Source organism: Lycorma delicatula, chromosome 7, assembly GCF_047948215.1.
Source record: "Lycorma delicatula isolate Av1 chromosome 7, ASM4794821v1, whole genome shotgun sequence".
Classification (NCBI taxonomy): domain Eukaryota; kingdom Metazoa; phylum Arthropoda; class Insecta; order Hemiptera; family Fulgoridae; genus Lycorma; species Lycorma delicatula.
The window spans coordinates 20,601,740-20,622,233 of NC_134461.1; the positions used below are offsets into that span (position 1 = coordinate 20,601,740).

General features: G+C 29.7%; 2 protein-coding genes across 9 annotated transcripts in view; one reads left to right on the forward strand and one right to left on the reverse strand.

The window, feature by feature from the left end:
• The window catches only part of LOC142328124 (EEIG family member 2), a 528,939-nt gene extending 519,241 nt beyond the window's left edge, over window positions 1-9,698 (reverse strand). For all 8 annotated transcript variants that reach the window (XM_075371651.1, XM_075371653.1, XM_075371649.1 and 5 more), the window contains exon 1: window positions 9,551-9,698. The gene's annotated coding sequence lies outside the window, so the exon portion shown is untranslated. The remainder of the gene's footprint in view (window positions 1-9,550) is intronic.
• Window positions 9,699-10,141: 443 nt separating this feature from the next.
• The window catches only part of Mps1 (dual specificity protein kinase monopolar spindle 1), a 37,604-nt gene continuing 27,251 nt past the window's right edge, over window positions 10,142-20,494 (forward strand). Inside the window, exons 1-3 of the mRNA XM_075371417.1 lie at window positions 10,142-10,375; window positions 16,113-16,217; window positions 18,660-20,472. Of these exons, the coding sequence (XP_075227532.1) occupies window positions 16,120-16,217; window positions 18,660-20,472 (1,911 nt within the window). The 5' untranslated portion in view covers window positions 10,142-10,375; window positions 16,113-16,119. The remainder of the gene's footprint in view (window positions 10,376-16,112; window positions 16,218-18,659; window positions 20,473-20,494) is intronic.

Below are 20,494 nucleotides of genomic sequence, written 5' to 3' on the forward strand. Positions count from 1 at the left end.
CGGTTAATACTGAAAAATATCCAGTTACCAGTGTAACTACATTATGTTGACATTTGAATTTCAATTAAAGGGAACTGTTTCATTTTTAATACATACATTTTTTCTGGATTAAGTCTCAAGGCGATCCACCTCCCAAAAAATATTCCACAAGGATGAACTGACACAGAGGACTAAGTATTGTCCACACACATTTGAATTTGAATTAAAGGGCACTGCTTTGTTTTTAACATGTATATACAGGGCGTTTCATAATGTTCTTCGGAGTTTCGAAAATTCATTAACAAAAAACTATTTCACAAGAATAAAACAAGTACTGTACGAAAGAGTACTTCAAATAATATTTTTTTTTTTCGGCAGTTAGTAAACTATTGGCTCGCTAGGCGTCGACAGTAGAGGAAATGGATTCCACGGGAAGCGAGAAGTCGTTTTGTGTGTTAGAATTTCACTTGTCAAAGTCAGTAATTTCTGTGCAACGTGCGTTTCGGTTGAAATTTCACAAGGAGCCATCAAGTGACAATTCAATTCGTGCACGGTATAAAAAATTCAGTGAAACCGATTGCTTGTGCAAGCGAAAATCAACCGGTCGTCCGTCAACCTCAGAAGTCAATGTCGAACGTGGTCCTGCAAGTTTCATTCGCAACCAGTCAAAATCGACTGCGGCTGCAGGAAGAGAATTAGGAATTCCGAAAACAACAGTGTAGAGAATTCTCCGTAAACGTTTATTATACAAACCGTACCATCTTCAATTAATCCAGCGTCTTATTGATGGAGATAAAACACGTAGGCTCGATTTTTGTTTACAGTTGCAGGAAAAGATGTTGTTAGATGAAGGCTTTCTAAACAAGATGTAGCTACTTTCTATATTAGCGGCAAAGTAAACTGTCATAACGTGCGAGTTTGGGGAACTGAAAACCCGCACGCTTATGTGGAACACATTCGGGATTCTCGAAAGTTTTGTGCGATCTCTCGTAGGGCGGTGTATGGGCCGTTCTTTTTTATGGAAACGACAGCAACCGGCATGATATACCTGGATATGTTACAATTATGGCTTACGCCTCAGCTACTCAACGACTTCATTTTCCAGCAAGATGGTTGTCCTGCCCTCGGCGCTGGATGGGATTGCGTCTGAAGAAGACCAACACATTATGCTGTGGCCACCAAGATCACCAGACCTGACGCCATGTGGTTTCTTTCTCTGGGGTTACGTGAAAGATAAGGTGTTTATCCCACCGATGCCACAAGATATCGCTGAGCTAAAGGATCGCATAATCAATGCAATCGAAAATGACATGTTAGAACGAGTTTGGCAAGAGCTAGACTTTTGTGTTGATGTGTGCCGTGTCACCAGAGGGGGCACATATTGAACATTTATATATTTTAACAAAAACTGTTTGATTCCCTGCATCACCTCGTACAAATTTCATTTAGGTAAGTGAAACACATTTTTGTACTGAATTTTTGTAACTCCTAAGAACATTATGAAACGCCCTATATTTTTTTACTAATCTGGATAGTCTCCAGGTGACCCACCGCCCAAAAAAAAAAAATTACATAAAGAATGGAGCTGCTCATGGGACTCGGCATCATCCTTACACATGTGGAAAAAGGAATGGGTTGATGAGAAAGTACGAACCAGCCTCAAAGCAAGTACAGTACGAGGAAAACTATCCCAGTCAGAAGAAAGCTCCAGGCAGTGAGCACCCAACTTAACACTCTTCCTCAGAGATTGGTACATCTTTATCCCAAGCAGTATGTGACTAAGTTAATCAACCTAAATATACCCTATTAACAGAAATTTCTTTTCCTTTAAAAATTAAACAGCTATGTGTAAGGATGTACAGCGTTTGTTAAGGAATAAACTCACTCATCCCAGGTACTCTTTCGACATGAAAATTGTTCCAACTAAACTATACACTGCTCGTCAGAACCCCAATGGGGGAAACAATTTTGTAATGCGACGATTAATAAAAAAAATTTCAATCGGTTACCTCAATAAGGTCTTGTACTCGCTGATTCATCAGATGGACCCAACTTTTTATTTTAAAACATCAGATAATCCATTACCATCATTAAGAAAAGACTGATCAGTTTGTTATGATAAATTAAGTAAAATTACAAAATTAATTAGTAAATATCAGACAAAAAAATAATTCATCATTTATAAATTTGACTGATGTTTTGCTAATATAATCCCAAGGAGGCGATGTGTGATTTTAATATCCAATTACCTAGATACACAGAGAAAGATAATCAAATCCAATAATAAACATTTAGTTGGCTCCAATAGGAAATCTGGTACAGGTCTTAATACTGTAGAAGATTCTCTCCTCTGAAAATACAAATGGTATTCCACAACTGGGTTCCAATTGGCTGTTGAAAATAAACTTTGTCATAGACAACTGTATAGCACAAGCAAAATACCCATCAGCAACATAATAATCTCATTACATGCATATCTACTGAGCATTTTGTTCCAGGTGTAAAATTGAAGCCAATGAAACAGAACCAATCACCACTGCTCCTGCTAACCAGTTAAGATGTAATTTTTTGCAAATTGAATACACTATTGTATTAAATGAATGTTCCTTGTATAATGACAGCTACTGATAATGCTGTGATAAAATGCCACTGGAAATTCCAGAGAGGTTACACAAAATTGAACAATAGTTTAAAATCTATGAGAAGCCTATAAATGGGAGTAACTATTATCTATTATAAACATTACTGCCCTGCTGGGCAAAGTTAATCAACAAGAGTATGTAGAAATTGACATAATAAGATTAAGGGATAAGGCTAGTGAATGAATATAAAAAAAATAAGCAACATATAAAGGTGACATGTATATATTTCATTTTTTCTCACTATATAAATTACTTCAATAAAAGGCTAAGCTTATCGTCATTATTAAATACTTATGTTTATGTTTACTCCAGTCTAAAAAGTACAATGATCTCATACGGTTATCTCAAAAAATTAAAATGAGTTTTCAAGATACAAAAATGGGCTATCAGATATTACGTTTTCATTGCCATTTATAAAAAATTATCAAAGAATTTAAAAATCTTTATAATCAATTTATTTAAAACACAATTATTAAAAGATCTTTTTTTAACAGAAACAATATTATACTGTCAATGAATTTTTAAATAAATTAAAAATTTAATAAAAAAATCAAAAATGTTTTGCATCGCTGTACAATGTATATATATATATATATATATATATATATATATATATATATATATATATATATATAATTATATGCTCATAAAAACTTTCATTAACACTTTGTGAATTGCAATTTATTTTGAAGATATTTTTTACATAAGTATCTTCAAGTACATAGTGGGCCACGAAAAAGTATCCCCGCCCGAAATTTATAATACTGAATAGAACATAAACATCATTAACTTCATGCACGGGACACCGACATGGAAAATTGGAAAAAGGGAGACATACATTCCTACATAAGAACTCCTTTCCTGTGAGTTACTTGATAATCCCTCCCTCCCTTTTCTACCATTCTCTGGCCATCAGTTATCTGCTGAGATCAAGGTGAGGTAGAATCAGTTCTTTGAGGGAAACACAGAAGTTATTCCTGTTAGCGTTTCTTAATCCCAACTAAAGCATTCAGCAATCGGTGAAGAAATGGTACCAAACGGGATCTACTGTAATGCATCACAGAACAGGGTGTCATCTGCCCACACTCCTATACCTCATGCATACATTTCCAAAGTGATTCGTCGTAGTCTTGGAAGTCTATCAGAAAATTATTGCATCTGGTCAAGGTGAGTAGAACAACCTGCAGATGTGTCTGAAGAGTTTGAAGATGAAACCATATCACATCACAGTTGTGCAACAACTGAAGGAACTGGACAAGGGAAAACATACAACTTTTTGTTGAATATGGTTGACTGGACCTGTTTATGTCAGATGAGGCATGATTTCATTTATCAGGATACGTAAACGACCAGAACAGCAGGTATTGGGTGTCAGAAAATTCACACACAATAGATAAAGTACCCATATTTGACCAGAAAATAGCTCTGTAGTGCTGGGCTTGCCAAGTGTGTTACCACTCCAATATTTTTCAACACCACAGTCAAAACAAATATCTATCTGACCATTTTAGATGACTTTACTCAATAACTGACACAAGAACATCAATACTGAATTTCCAGCAGGATGGGACTACCTGTCACATGTCTAAGAGGTCACTTGCCTATGTTCATGAATTCTTTACTGCTGAGGGTACAATGAGTAGAGGCTTAAGGCCCCCGTGGTCACCACTGATTTTTTTCTTTTCCTTTATTTCTAATTTTTCTTTCTTGCATTTTAGCTGAAACTAATCGTTTCCTCTTGATTTTTCAGAGGGGGAGTTTGAATTACTTGTCAACATGTGATTTTTATGTATGGGGAATGTTGATAAGGACGAGTGTATCAAAACAATCCACACAAAATCGATGAACTGAAGAAGAATATCAAGATGTATATTAGCAGTATTATCCCGAAGAGAATATCACAGGTATACCTGCATTTGTTAAAATATGAACACAAGTGTTTAGCTGTTGTGGAGATAGTTTTCAAAATTTACTCTAGAGATTAGTACAGGTATTACTTCCAATATTGATTTTACATACGTAACTGTAGACACTGACGAGGCTACTTTTTCGTTGTCTACCTGTACAAACAAACAAATCTATTTTTTTAATTTTTTGGTCGGTCAGGACTCACTCGCTTCGTTCGCCTGACCTTACAGCCAGGGTGGACCACTGTGGCCCAGGTCATTGGAGATTGAGTTCCGGTCACGGTACTTGTTTCGCTTACCCTTTCCATCTAGTCAGGGTCCCATAATCTGGAGCCCGCTTTGCTCACCATTCCTGTTTGGCAAAGAGACCCCCCTGCAGTATTTGTTACCTTTAACAGTTGTGAGAATAATACTGATAAATAAACTTTTAGCTTCACATATAAGATTAATTAATTTTAAAATTAAAAGGATGCTGCAGCGATAAAGATTTTAGCAGTTTCCTTTGAACCATCCAGCCAAAATACTGAGGCAGCTCCAATTTTATATCCACAGTACAACATATTTACCCACACCTGATTTAATATATATAATTTATTATTGTGTATTGACAGAGTAAGATATTTATTTATATTCTTTTAACCAACAAATCATAAGTGAAATTTGGAACACTCCTAGAAAATAAATTTTAAAATATTTGTAACTACTTGCATTTAAAATTTTACCCAGCACTATTAGAGAATCTACTGGTAAAGTAATGACGTTAACCTTTTAATCAAATGTATATGTAATCTTATTTCATTTAAAGAAATTTAATTTCAAAGATTTGATTTCATCAGGAAATGGAATGAAAGGTTACTTATTGTACTGTTAATATACGGAGCCACAATAAGAGAAACAATGAGTCATCACAAGAGAGTAGAACGATGGGGTTTCATAAGCTTAATGTTGGTAGCACTGAAAGAAAGCCTCCACCTGAAAGGTTTGTGTAAGCCATTTTAAAAATACATCATTCTCTGAATTATTGCTGAAATGTGTATTTTTGTTTACTATTTTTTCTTTTCAAAAAGGAGTATATCGTATTTTGAGACATGCTGAATTGAAAACAATAATTTTAGTTAAATGCCCATTTTGATGAATGTATGAAAAAGAGTCACCACATAAAAATGCAAGTTCCTCTGGTTCAAAGAAACAAGATTGTTTTCAAATGTAAATGACTCCAATTCCATTTTATCAGAAGAAAAGGTTGAATGAATAAGGCAATTTGAAATCATAAGGCCTAATATTAAACCCACTGCACATTGAAGTCTGTTTTGGAACAGATTCCAAAAACAATTGTTCTCATATAATTCTGCATAAGAGGTTCCATTTGTATGGATATGAAAAATACGCAAGAAATAAAACCTTTTGATACGGAAAAACATTTCCTGTTCGTTGTTGAAATTTTAGACAAAATTAATGAAAATGAATTGTTTTTAAACGATATAATTTTTATGGATGAAGCTAATTTTCACCTTAATGAATGTGTTAATAAAAACAATTCACAAATATGAAGAGCTGAAAACACCAACATGTAATTTTTAATGAAAAATTGTGTAATCAGGCCTTATTTCTTTTATACAGATTTGAATACTAGATTGTGGATACTGGTGTTCTTTGGTGGTTGGGTTTCAATTAACCACATGTTTGTTGGCTAATGCTAAGAACTGAGAAAATACATTTTTACCCATATGAAGGATGGGTAATGAGCTACAACTACTATTTTTAAGATGGAGGGTGACTATTTTGAAGCCCGCATACTTCAGATCACTCAAAGTTTCAGGTCATGTACTGACTAAACTGTTGTTCTGAAGAAATTACAATACACTGATAGTTTTTACAAATGGACAGGCTTTAATTTTTATTATTATTACTCTCAAAATCACGAGTGTAATGTACACAGTGGGGGGGGGGGGGCCAAAGGGCAGAACCTCCTGGTTAGATGAGAAGAGTAAGAAAGGCAGGCTGTGACCGGCTTAATATCTCCTGACCAGGATGGGAAAAGAAAGTAACTATATAGATCGGATGAAGTTGCAACGGGCATGCTAGTATTATATGCCAAATATTGGACAGATTAGCTGCAATCCTCCATACACAAAATAAATAAATAATTAATTAATAAATTGCTTCAACATTTGCCCAGTGGAACCAAGGAAAACTTTGGGAAAACTTCAATTGCAGCAATGCAAATACAAAATTAATAAATTGAAAAGAAAAATATATGGTTAATATGTGATGTATGTGTCATAACTGTAATGGCTGTAAGTAACCAGATACACATCACAAGATGCTCCCAAAAAAAAAACCTATTCTCATGTATAACAAGCTCCCCTCAAGGATGACAGGGAAAAGTGAAATAATTTCCATTGTCTTTACTACTGAGATAAATATCTGTTGCATATCAGCACTCCAAGCTCACTGAAATGCAAATAATATTTAGCTCAAAAAGTGATTCCTTCACTTTTTTCACCAAAGACTGGTTATATAATGAACATCGCTACTTTCAGAGATATCAATTCAGACTCTACTTCTTGTACCTCTGGTATTTTACATGTCACATAAATACTGGGACAAATAGAGCAATCCAACAAATTAATCTATCCCTTTTTTTATGAAACAATGCACTGTAGATACTAACTAGTTCAATTAATTGGGAAAAATAATCAAAAATAATAATCATTAAAATATGAAACAATGCAAAGAATGTGAGGAGAGTTTAAAAAAGGTAACAGAAATGACCAATTTTGAAGATTTATTTACACAGTAAGAGGCTGATGCACCTTGTTTATTGAAACCAAGTTCAGTGTCATATAAAAAATGCCATGTCTGAGAGGGACTAAAACTTGGAACCTCAATATGAGCACCAGAGGAACTACTACTTCCCAAAATTAATGTTTTAAATATTAAAATCAATAGATCATAAAATTTAATATTATTAAAAGAGTGATTGGCAGAGTAATGGTAAGTATTTTTTTTTCCTAATATAAACTGTTCTTTCTCAGAAACATTATAATGTAAAATACAAATATAGTTATGCTGTTTGAATGCTGGTTTTTTCTTCTTCAGAAATAAAGATTACTTTTTTATTATGAATCATGTTCATAAGTATAAACCCATGTAAATAATAATACTTTTAATTACTTACACATTGGTTTAAATAATTCATATTAATCAGAACGAAAGATGATTGATTACTCATTTTTCCAATGTGAGATTTTAAAAGAGTACTAACAATATCAAATAGATATCTAGAAACAATTATAAACTTAGTATTTCATTAACAAGTTTTAAAGCAAAACATTACGATTTGATTTTGTCATTAAGTAAAATAATTTGCATTAAAAAATTGTAAAAATAATAAAATTATACATCATTCTATCAATATAAAAAAAATCTGGCAACAAAATGATACTGGTAACATTAATTACTTCACTGTTACATTCACATCTATTTTCAATAAAAAAAAAATTGAACATAATACTGAAATTATAGACTTAAGATTATTTAAAATGAATTGAAAACACAGCAATGAATAATAGTTTTAAAAAATGATTCAATAAAAACAGAATAGCAAAATATAAACTACATACTTATATAGATATGTATATTATATATAATACTAATATTATGGATATTTATGTATATATTTATCTTCAATGAAATAAAAAAATATGTTTAAAATAAATAAGTATAACAAAATATATTTTACAAAATAACAAAAAATATAAATGCAAATAAACTACTACTTAATAATTTATATAATGTATGTAATGGAATAAAACACAAAGCTTAAAATTAACATAAAAGACACTCTTCACATGATTTATTAATTAAATATTACTGTCATTTACAATAAATTGTGTTTACATGTTACATTAAATGATTATATTAACTTCATCTAAATCACATAATGCTGTTAAAATACAAAAAGCATGGACATTTATTAATTTACTATGATATAATTTCTATAACTGAAGGGAAAAGAAATTCTAAATTTTATCTGAATGCCTTCTTTTTGTTTAATTTTCACAATCTCAAAAAAAATAATAACTTTATGAAACTTACAACAAATGAATCTACACAAATAGGAAGTATGAGATCCTAATCATGTTAAGTAAAAATGTAAATTGGTGGATTAAATGAGAAAAATGAAAAAAAAAACGTAATACATTTTTTATGGACAAATCACAAAGGTAAGTGTATTTACAGACACAGTGAATCAACAGAACTAATAAATATAAATAAAACAACCACAAGATAGCAATACAATTCTGTGTCAGAATTGAAATTGATTTAAAATTTGTGTAAACATAATATTAAAATCTGTCAAATGATAAAAACAATATATACAGACATTTACTATAAAAGGAATAACTGTTTTTACCTATAGTATAATAAAGTCTGTACATAATGAATATTTTTAGTTTATATTTATATATAAAACGTATTATTATAAAATAAATGTTTGATACTAATAAGTCAGTAAAACCCTGGTTTCCCAACGTAAATATATAATTTCATTCACAATAATTATACATAAATCTATTGAAATCTGTAGACGAGAGTTTATCTTAAATTCGTGGAATTAGTCCTTAACCTAAAAACTTAATCTGTTGGCAAAAAAAAAAAAAATAATAATAAGACTGAAGTTTTAGTCAATGGATAATCGTAGAACTAACTACGATATGAACGTATAATTTAATTCGCAGAGTAAAAAATACTTTAAAAATAAATAAGAATACAAGACGTTAACGTGTAAATAGTATTTACGAATAAATAAAAAAATGCACTTAAAATTTAATGTATATTCAACAAAACAAAAACTTAAATATCAAACGATACTGGTAACACGGTTCATTTTTTAAAAACATTAACATATAACAAAAAAAAATTGTTTTTATATATAAAAAATATACTAAAAGCAAAAGAATGCAAGCAAACAAAAATAAAAACACGAAAGATAAATTAATACTGCAAGTTACTTACATGTATTTTAGAATATACAAATGAACAAAAATTTTGCACAGTCTATTTAAAACACAAATATCATAACTTGAAATTTTAAGCTTAGGCTAGGTAACAACAATTAAGTTCACTAGACACAACACGACCGTCATAAGACATCTCACTACCGTCGGACATATTGCTCGACAACGGGACGAAAACAAGTTTGTGCAGTAGAAATAAATTTCTCAACCCTACTGAAACATTCCCTAATAAAATTTGTTAGCCTAAAAGGCTGGAGAAAATAAAAGCTATGTTGCGAAATTCATTAGATTTCAGAAATGAGCAATAAGTGTATTTATTTTTCTGTGATGGATCTATTTTAAGTTTTTCCAATAGTAAAACATTGGTATTTTACTGTAATCAGATTAATTAGAAAAGGATTATTATACTGTATTCAAATATTCTAATAATCTATTCGCTAAACATAAAATTTATTATCAAGCATTATGGTTCTTCTTTACAATATTATTAATAATAATATGTTATTATTTTAAGAGGTTAAACATAGTAAAATGAAAGAAACTCATGCATAATTTTTAGACGCAGTTATAATATGTTTTATCTTCAAATATTAGTAAAAGTTCAGTTTTTACGCAAAGTCAGACTGCACAGTTTTTATATTACTGGCTGATGTTAATGTTGCAAGCCTGTTTGTGTAACCGTTTTTCTTTAGAACTGAATGCGAGTGCTGAATTTGTAGTGTTGAAGTGATTAATTTAAGTGCAAAAGTTTAATGTAATATAAATTGATTACGGCATTAATATAAATTGTATATTATACATTGTGGGCACTGTGTAGTGATAGGTAAGAACAGTTGTGGTATATTGTATTTGAAGTGATTTTTTTTATGTTAAAGTTTGTTTATTCATGTTTATATGGGTGACAAACCTTTTTATTTGACTTAACAATTTTACTGGTTGTGTAAAAATGAACGCTATATTATTTAATTATTAATGGTCACGAATATAAAAGAATTACAACTTCAGTTTTGTAACTTGAAATTTATTGTCGGGCTGATTACCTTAAGCCGTATAAATTAGATATGTCTTTAGGCAACAGATTACTCCGAGCCTAATTTTAGTACATTTTTAGTACTGAAAGGTTCCTCGTTATGTAAATTATTTTATTGGAATTTGAGATAATATAGTAAATTGAAATTTTGTTGTAAAATATATACATACATACATATATAAAGTGCATTAACATCACTTACACTTTCTTTTTGAAGTTATGTCAGTTTACTGTTTTGTTACTACTCTACTCTCCTTTCCTGTCTCATTTATGCCAATCTTTTAATTTTATGTATTTTTTACATCCTAAATCTTTTGTTATCTATTTCATTTACAAGTATTTGTTTTCCACTACAAGAGTATTTGCTTTACCTTCCACATATTCCTCCTGCATCAGATTAACTAAACGTCAGATGTAATAATGTGTAGTCTAGCACTCTAGTTTTTCCCTTTTACAAGACTGCCATAAATTTCTCTCATCCTATCCAACCATGGCTGGTTATGAATGAAGATTTGGTTATTAGTATTGATCTAAAGACCTCTTAATTTAAAATTTGATTACCTTCCAATGCTTAATTTTCAGGATTCTTCTGTAACACTGCATTTTAAAGGCTTCTATTCTTTTTATCTACATTGTTTCCTGTTCTCTTTTCATGTATCATTGGTATTTATTTATATTTAGTACTTTTTAAGAAAAAGGGATTCTCTTGAACATCAGTGCTCTGAGGGGAGATTAGTATAATGGTACCTTCTGCTTATTGGTTGCTTTAGTAATTGTCTTTTTCTATATAAACATTTTTATTCATTTATTGTAGTTATGTAGCTTGGCTAAAGATAGATCTCTCAGACTGTAATCAGATATAAACCTAAAATTTATTACTTTAGGGTTGAAATAGGAATACATTTAATACAAGCATAAATAGGATTTCCAATATGTACACTTCTTTTAAAATTATTCTCCACATTTAGACATGTACAAAATATATAAAGGCTTCAACCAAAATTATTACTTTTTTCTGTAAGGATCATATTGTGTACATCTGTTCTTATGCTTTTATTTTCCTCATCTATGAAATAAAACTTGTTTTACGCAATCTAATAAATGCAGCCTACAGAATTATTTGTGTGATCTAGTCTTTTTTAAATAGTTATATTTAATTAATCCATCCATATTTACTGTGGTGTGTGTGTGCTATTTATTGTAAAATAGTTTGTTTTAAATAATATTTTTTTTAGGTAAGAATTAATGTGTACATAACAAGAAATGTGAAAAAAATATTTGATACATTTGGTAATGTCTAGGAATTGTGTGGATGTGAAATGATTAAATGTACTAACCACATATATTTCAATAAGAGTTGTGGATTCCCAGTAGGAAAAAAGCCTATAGAACTCCAGTTTTAAAGCTGCCAAATTTTCAAGACATTTTTTTGTTAAACTTTAATCTCAATATCTTTCTTTATTATTTTATGAAAAAATCATAAGACCAAATTAATTTGTTTACTCGTGTCCTTCACAACTAAAGTCATATAAAGTATAGAAGCCTGTGTGCACATGAGTATCTTAATACTTTTTTAATGTGCAGCTGCTGGCTGTGAAAACTTATACCCTAACCATATGAAGTAATTTTATTTGTATAAAATTAAGGATCTTAAAATTCTTTATTAATAAAATGGATATTCTGTTAGAATGTTGAGAGTATTAGGTTCTTTACTGAACTAATTTTATTCTGAATATGTTAAATTTTAGGAGTGAATCCTCTGAAATAAACAGCTGATAAACTATTGTAAAATTGTCATTTAACTTCAGTCTATCCCCCATTCTTGTTTACTCTTGTAGGTTTTTACATTATTTGATTTGTTTGATCTAGATAAAGTTTCATTAATGGAAATAAATTTTGACTGAAATGGAAATAAATAATGAACATATTTTGCTTGTATAATTGGTGTGTGTATTGATGTTTATAACATTGTTAATAACCTCTTTGTTTTACCGTTGTACAAGAATTTGGCACCAGGATAAGATGATAAATTCTTGATATTGAGTTTGTTGCGATGTGTTTTACAAATAATATTAGAAGGTTTTGTGTAATGGTTTTTTTTATACTTTTTTTTTTTACATGTAAAAGTGGATAGTTTTCTTAACTTTCAATGAAGAAAGATTTTTTAAATACGTTCACTTTTTTGCAATTGTTAGTGAAATTAAAAAAAAAAAATTAAACCCTTGAAAGTTTTACTTATTTGGATTTTAGATTTTCAAGAAAATTACCGGACAATTAGTCATTTAATTTTAATTATCTGTTTTCAGCTGTTGTTTAGATAGTCTGAGATATTTTATGTAATTACAACCATCTTGAGGAATGAAATACTCAAAATAAAGAGTGGTTTATCTTTGACATTGAGTTAGGTGAAAAATTATTCCACGTGATCAAAAATTCCTGAAGGTAAACACCTGGTCCTTTAAAACTTTTATGTCTGGTTTCTTAAATCTTTACTTCTCTGGTGTTAAGTTAATATATTTTTGCAGACTTTGTGAGAAATAGTACCAGCCACGGATGTGGTTTTGTATTCTTTTTTTTAATTGATAAACTACGGAATACAATGAAGATGTTTACTGGGCTTGTGTTGCATTCGTGGTTGTTTATTAACAAGATATTCTTGTTTTAAATTTAGCGTAGATGATGTAGTGTAAAATATATATTGATGGAAAAATTAATACATCAAACTATTTGAAATAGCTGGCTTGAATCCAATTTTTTTTTGTGAACTGTGGCTTGGATTACCTTCTTTTGAACTGTGAAATTTTTTCATTTGTTATTTAGAAGTATTACCCAAAGAGTTTCCAAAAATTTATATCATCTTGTAAATTTTTATCAAACAATCTAAAGTACACAGTCCTTGAAAGTATAGTAGATCAGTCTTTGATATATTTCTTAATATAAATATGAATGAATTAAATATTTTAAAGGGACTATCTATGGGCTGTTCCCATGAAAGTACTATCTATATATTAGCTCCCAAAAGTCTTCATTTTTCCTTATCTCTAGGTAGTTGTTTAGCTACAACAAAACCTCATCATCAACTTCACATATTAGTATTTCCAACAGCCACCCTAGTCAAATGCTGTTTTTAAATCCATTAATATAAGTTTTTATCTTCTAATATATAACAGATTAAATATTATTATTGAGGTATATAATATACGTCTCTTTTATAATATTTTATCATTGATTGGCAATGTTATTATCTACCATATGTTGTGAAAACCTGTTTGAAACACACTTTTAAAATATTTAGAAAACTGGCATTAACAACTACAGCCAATAGTTTTTATACATTAAAATATGGTCATATTCTTTTAAAACAGATTTAATTTTTGTTACTTTCCATCTATAGCAGTATATGCAGCTAATAGCTAACAGGAAAGTGTAAAGATTGGTAAAAAAATAAAATGTAGAAAATTGAATTTTTTATGTTTTAAATAGAAGTTTAAAAACAAACTTTTAAGAAAAAAAATATATATTGTAATTAATCTGTAAAAAAATTTATTCCAGTGCTCCCAAGTCCAAAAAAAAAATTTATTTTTGTCAGATGGAAGTTTGTGTGGATTTACATCTGTAAGTACGTATGTATATTGGCCTGTATTTGGTCTTAACTCTCAACCTCATGACCAACTTTCTTCAAACTTGGTAGACATACATACATACATTATCTTCAAGGGAAAAGAATGTTAAATTTTTGCAAAAATTGGTGGTGGTTTTGGCCAGAATAAATTTTCAATCTTTACAGTGGCACTTTAGCAAAATGTTTTTCTGACAAAGTGGGAAGTTTTTTTATGAGATCACAATTTACCAAAAAACTTTTATTTAATATTCACCTTCCCAAAAAATTACTATATTTTTCTTTTTTAGCTAGCTATATCTTGCTTCAAAAAAGGAGTTAATGGGATCTTTTGTATTTATATATTTTTTATACATCTCAAACTGCTGTAAAGCTTTTTTCCCATTCCACCCCAATGATCTGTGGTAACAAATTATTTTTTTAATTTTTAAGAAAAAATTTTTAAATTTGAAATTTATCTTACAAGTTACCAGTTGCATTTAAAATGTAAAAATCTTAATTGTTTGATAGCCCTTACTCTTCAGTATTTCTAGAAAAAATATTATCCAACAATTTTAACCCCCTTCCTAGAAAATTACAGCTTTGTTTATTTAGAATTATGGCAGTATCTTTTTATTTTTTAAACAGTTTTAAAAGTTATTTTTTAAAATGTATTATCACCAGTGGGATTAGTTTCTTAAATAATAATTTCACCTGAATACTTTCTCTTGAATATGAAACCCCCAAAATGGAAAAATATTTTTTTCTTTTTAGCTTTTTTCAAGCTAAAATATGGGTTGCATAGCTTGACCTGCGTAGCCAGAAAAGTTATGCAATTCATTGGCGACTCTTTTTCCCCTTTTATATGGGAAGTATCTTTCTAAAGATAAACTGCTTATAATGTGTGTTAGTTACTGAATTAAATATTGTTTAAAATATTAAATGGTATGCATTATATCCTGATGGATATTTGTTTTTAAGACCCTTTCAAATTTAGTATTTCATTTCTTATGTACCTGTCAATTTCATTCTTCACTGTTTGATTTGTCCTGGTAAAATAGGAGTCGCACAAAACAAAAATTAATTAAAAATAAAAATAATTTAATAGTAGATCAAATTAACATTGCATCTGGAGTTGATTGACACTGCACTCTAATCATCAATATACAGAGCAATGAGCTTAACTTCATGTGCAAGAAAATTTTGAGATAAAGGCTTGAAATTGAAGTAGATGAAGTAATTTATCTGTTTTTTCTCGTTTTCTACATATTTAGTAACATCGGTAATAATATTTTTACCTTTGCTATGAATATATGATTTTCTCATATTTGTGGATTAGACCTTTTTTTCAGTCTTAAACATTGCAAATTAAATGCTGAAAAGACAATGAGATACATGATAAAATTATAGAAGAACTTAGATTAAATATAATAATTTAAAATCGTGTAAATAAATATGCAAAATTAAATATTAATACTTGTAATGAGTAAAACAGAAATAATAGAAAAAATTGTTATATTTTTTTAGTAATAATTAAAAAGAATAACTATGCAATATGAGAATAACTGATGAGACACTTGGAACTCATCTATGCATGTAACCATAACTGTTGAATCAACTGGTGGTTTAGTAGGTTTTTGTTCAGATTGTTTCTATATACAATGCTAACTTGGTCATGTTGTAATAGCTTATAAAATTGTACAAATAACTAAATGTTTCTGAGCATAAATCATTAAAACAACTTTAGTGACTGATATTGTATTGACGTGGTATTAAAATTAACTATTGTGATGGTTAATGTTAATTGTAGAAATTAATGATAAGCTGAAAAATTACAGTATATAACTGTGCTTGGTGATGTTTCAATAAAATGTTATCAAAAAATGAATTTAATAACAGACTATGATTAAAATCTATTTTTCTTTTTTTTAGATTTTGAATGATGTATGGGACATATATGGTTCGAGCTCAAGCTTCTACTCAAGATGAAGATTCTGGAAGTTTTCCTAACTTATCTCAGTCAGGAAAACAAAAACGGTACGATTGTTTTAAACATTTTTGTCATTACAATAATGGTATTTGCAGCAGTTAAGCACGCCTAAACTGTTTGTGTCACTTCCTACAGTCTATAAAATATGAAATGCAGCAGACAGTAGAGTGGCTTTTAAATAAAGGAAGGCATGTAAAACAAAACCTTTCCCCTCTCCAAAAGTACAGTAGTATAAAATTGTTCAGAGAGCTGTTTATCTGTAAGAAAGAAGATTTTCAAACTGGATACCAGGTGAGCTTCACCTTAGCTTTATATGACAAAATAGTTATGATGTAAAACTGGAAGGGGCTTTCATGGTGTTTGTTTCGTGCTGCAGTTCCTTCAATATTAAAACTAAGTAAAAATAGCTGAAAGACAGGTATTTTTACTGAAATTTGTAATTTTTGTTGCAATGTAAATTACACAAGAGACATGTCCAATGTAATTTTAGAAGTAGAATTGTTATCTTATCCTGCTAACTAAAGATGATATATAAATCACAAATAGGTAATGACTTGATGATAATCTCTATACTTTCTTTTATATGTTTTTCTTTTAAGCTCAACATAATTATTGTTCCTTATATCCTTAGTTATCCATTTTTCACTATCATAAAGTGCTACTCCGTAATATATTTTTAAGAATATCTCTCAAATTCTTAGATCTACATCTAATTCTAGCAGACTTCTTTTCTTATTTTTTACTCTTTGTTTTTTGTATTTATTTTATGCTTGTGGTAAAAATGATTCCACGAATGCTGTTATGTTAATGAATGGTAGTGTTTTATATTTTAACATCTTTTTGAAGGTATATATTTTTTCTACTTCTTATTAATTAAAGATGTGAAAAACTAAGAGCATTAATAGATCTGTCAATCAAAGAAAAAATTTTGTTATATAACAGCAATAATATTAATCAATTTATGAAGTATCATTATCATTGTCATAATAAAGTCCCTATCCACAGACTTCATCGTTTTCATCTCCTGAGCAGTTTATACATTTTGTTTGTTCAAAAGGTATTTTTAAATATACCAAACGAATATTGAATGTTGAAAAATAATATAATCCAAGCTAGTCTTAATATAGTATTAATTAAAATAATAAATATTTTAATTATTAAGGTTAATGTATCTATTTTGAATAGATACATTAACCTTATCTTTATCATTTATACAAATTTGAAAAGAATACAGATTTTTCATTGTAAAACAGATTATTCATAATTTTTAAAGAAAAACACAGGAAATTTAAAGGGATGAAGAAAAAAAGCGTTTACACTGAATATGCAAAACAGACTGGTCTATCTGTACATTTATATTTTATCAAGGTGTAACTGATACATCAACCTCATGTAATATGAACTATATCCACCTCATGCTGTCCTAGTGAGCTCTCAAAGGTTTAAAATAGCCATATTCTGTGTAGCTGTATATTTAGTTGCATTATTTTGTTGGAACCATAATTGAACTTCTAATATATCCGCTTCGGATTTTAACAAAATTTCAATATTGCTACAATGTCACATAATTGCTATTTATTTTCTTGAAAAAAGTAATTAACTAACCTACAGTGCACTTGACAGTGATCTTCTGTTGACATATTCACCTTTCAGTAAGTTCTAACAATGCCGACTAAAGTTCAAATGAATTGGTTTATTTTGAGTTTGTAATTTATGAAAAATAACAATTTTTAGACATGGATACATAAATTTAACAGATATCCATGGAAGTACAGATGAAAGACATCTATTGGCATGAAATATCATGAAAAACATCGCAGCTTTGCAAGTAATTTGTGGTACATACATTAAACACTGAAACCTATGTAGCGTTTTCGTTTTACTGGGGTCGAAAAGTTTTTAATCGTGTTGTAGTTTGAAATATTGCCGTACAAAAAATCCTAAGTTTGACTGTAAAAAGCCTTAAGCTTCTACATAAGAATATTTCATTGCTTAGAACATTTCACCTAAGAATACTTCATGGTAAATCTGTTTAGATCAGTGTATCATTTTAATTAAAATTGCAAGTTACATATTACCCTTGCCACCCTAGTTGAAGTTCACTTATGCATTGCTGTCAGTGTCGCCTCAACTGTATTTGATTTGATTATTTAACTTGTTTGTAATCTACAACTACAGTGGAATAAATAAATTTATTTGAATTAACAAGATTCAAGGTTTTTCTGAGATAAAATTAATGGTTATGCAAAATAGATTATGCTGAATTTTTCAGCTTTTTTTCAGTAATCTGTTTTTCCCTTTTTGTAAATTTATTCTTTTAACTTCTATTCCCAGAACTTAATTTCTTCTGTGCACCCTCTGAAAATTACTAAGCCAGTTATATTATTAGAATGTTATAAAGAATGCCCAGAAAATGTCTGCATGCATCAGGCTATGATATTAAGATAATAATTTTTCCTTAATTAATAATCTATATTTTTTAATTACAGAGTGAGACGACTTGGAAGGGGAGGACTTCCTCTTCCAAAACACCCAGATAGGAATCAACTCTCCCTATCAGAGAATGATGAAGTTCAAGAACATACTAATGATGATTCAAACAGTTATTCAGGGCCAGCAAGCAGTTCAGTATTAAGTTGGTTACATGAAATTCCACTTAAAGATGAATTACAATCAGGAAACAATTCAAATACGCCTTTTGCACAAAAAACGAGTGATTCTGTAAATCATTTTTCGGAGACTCATGCTGAAAAATCTTCTATAGTAAATTATATTGAAGGGATTGCGCCTATATCGGGAAATTACGATCAGTTTTCAGAAATCAAACCTAATGGATCTGAAAATCCTGTCTTCATTTCTGAATGTAAACGAAGCTTAACGTTTAAAAGTTGTGAACAAAAGTCAAATGTTTTACAGGATGTTGCCAATAAAAAAAGTACTGAATTCATCCATAAAACACCTGGCTCAAAAATGGGGTTTTCAAATCGCTCAGAAAAAGAAAATAAGAAAAGTGAACTGGTTAAAGATAAAGAAAATTGTATATCTCAGCTATTTCAAACGCCAAACATATGCAATCTTTTTGATACAGAAGCCAAAAATGAACATTTTGTTTCTCAGTCTTTGAATTTTCGATTTACATCCAATAATGCAAACACATTCAACAAATTTGGTTATAAATTGCCATTTGAAAAAATGTTTCACGAGAAAAGACAAAGTCACATCGATGCCTTGAATAAATGTAATCTTGGACCAGATTATAAATTATTTGATAATATCATATCAAATGATGTTAATCCTTTAAATTTATCTGAAAATCAACTTAAAATATCTTCTGATAATAAACATGAAGTTAAGGATCTTAAGATTAATAATGACAAAGATCATTTACCTATCGAACAAAATCAAATCGGCCAATCTGGTGTGACTTCTTCATTCCAAAATTCTGATGTAAGTAATTTATTTTCTGGTTGTTCAACTGAACGTGTCTGTGAAGAAAGGGGAGAAAGTAAATTGCAAGAACCAGTTCATTTTAATTGTTTTACTTCAGATAGTAAGAATCCTGGTTTTGTACCATCTAATAATAAATCTTTGAATAATATAGAAGCAAACCCTTTTGATTTTCAATTCATTCCAAGTATATTGAATGAATGTAATCCACCAAACAAAACATTTAATGAACATTGCATTCAGAATAAACACAGAGAAAATGTTATACCTTCTATTATTATATCACCTCCTCCCTCATCATTTAAAGATAGGAGCAATACAATAAGTGAACCGAAAGTTACAACAGCATTAAAACCTATAACCTGTAACGATGCTTCTAATGGAGATGGCAAAAAAATAAAGAAGTGTACAAAAAGTGAAGAAATACAATTGAATGATAATAAAATATCATCAGGTATAAATAATATTAAAGAACAAATGTTTTCTGATAGTAATAACAAAAAACAAAATAAAAATATGAGTGTGACACCAGAGATTCAAAATGAAGAATTTAAGGTACCAAGTAGTAATGGTTCTGCACTTCCTCTGAAACCACCTTCAGTATCTACTTCGGTGCAGTCTAGTACACAAGAGAAACAGCTTATGGCTCCACCATCAACTAATACATTGATTAAACAGACTCGTGGAATCAGTAAAACATCTAAATCTAGTTTATTAAGAACTCGTTCAAATAATAGGTCTAATCCAGGTTTTAAGTCAGAAGTGGTTTCATCTCGTGAAACGTTATATATTAATAATACACCGTATGTTATTTTAAGCACATTGGGTAAAGGTGGTTCCAGTGAAGTTTTTTTGGTAAGTAATGACTTAATTTATT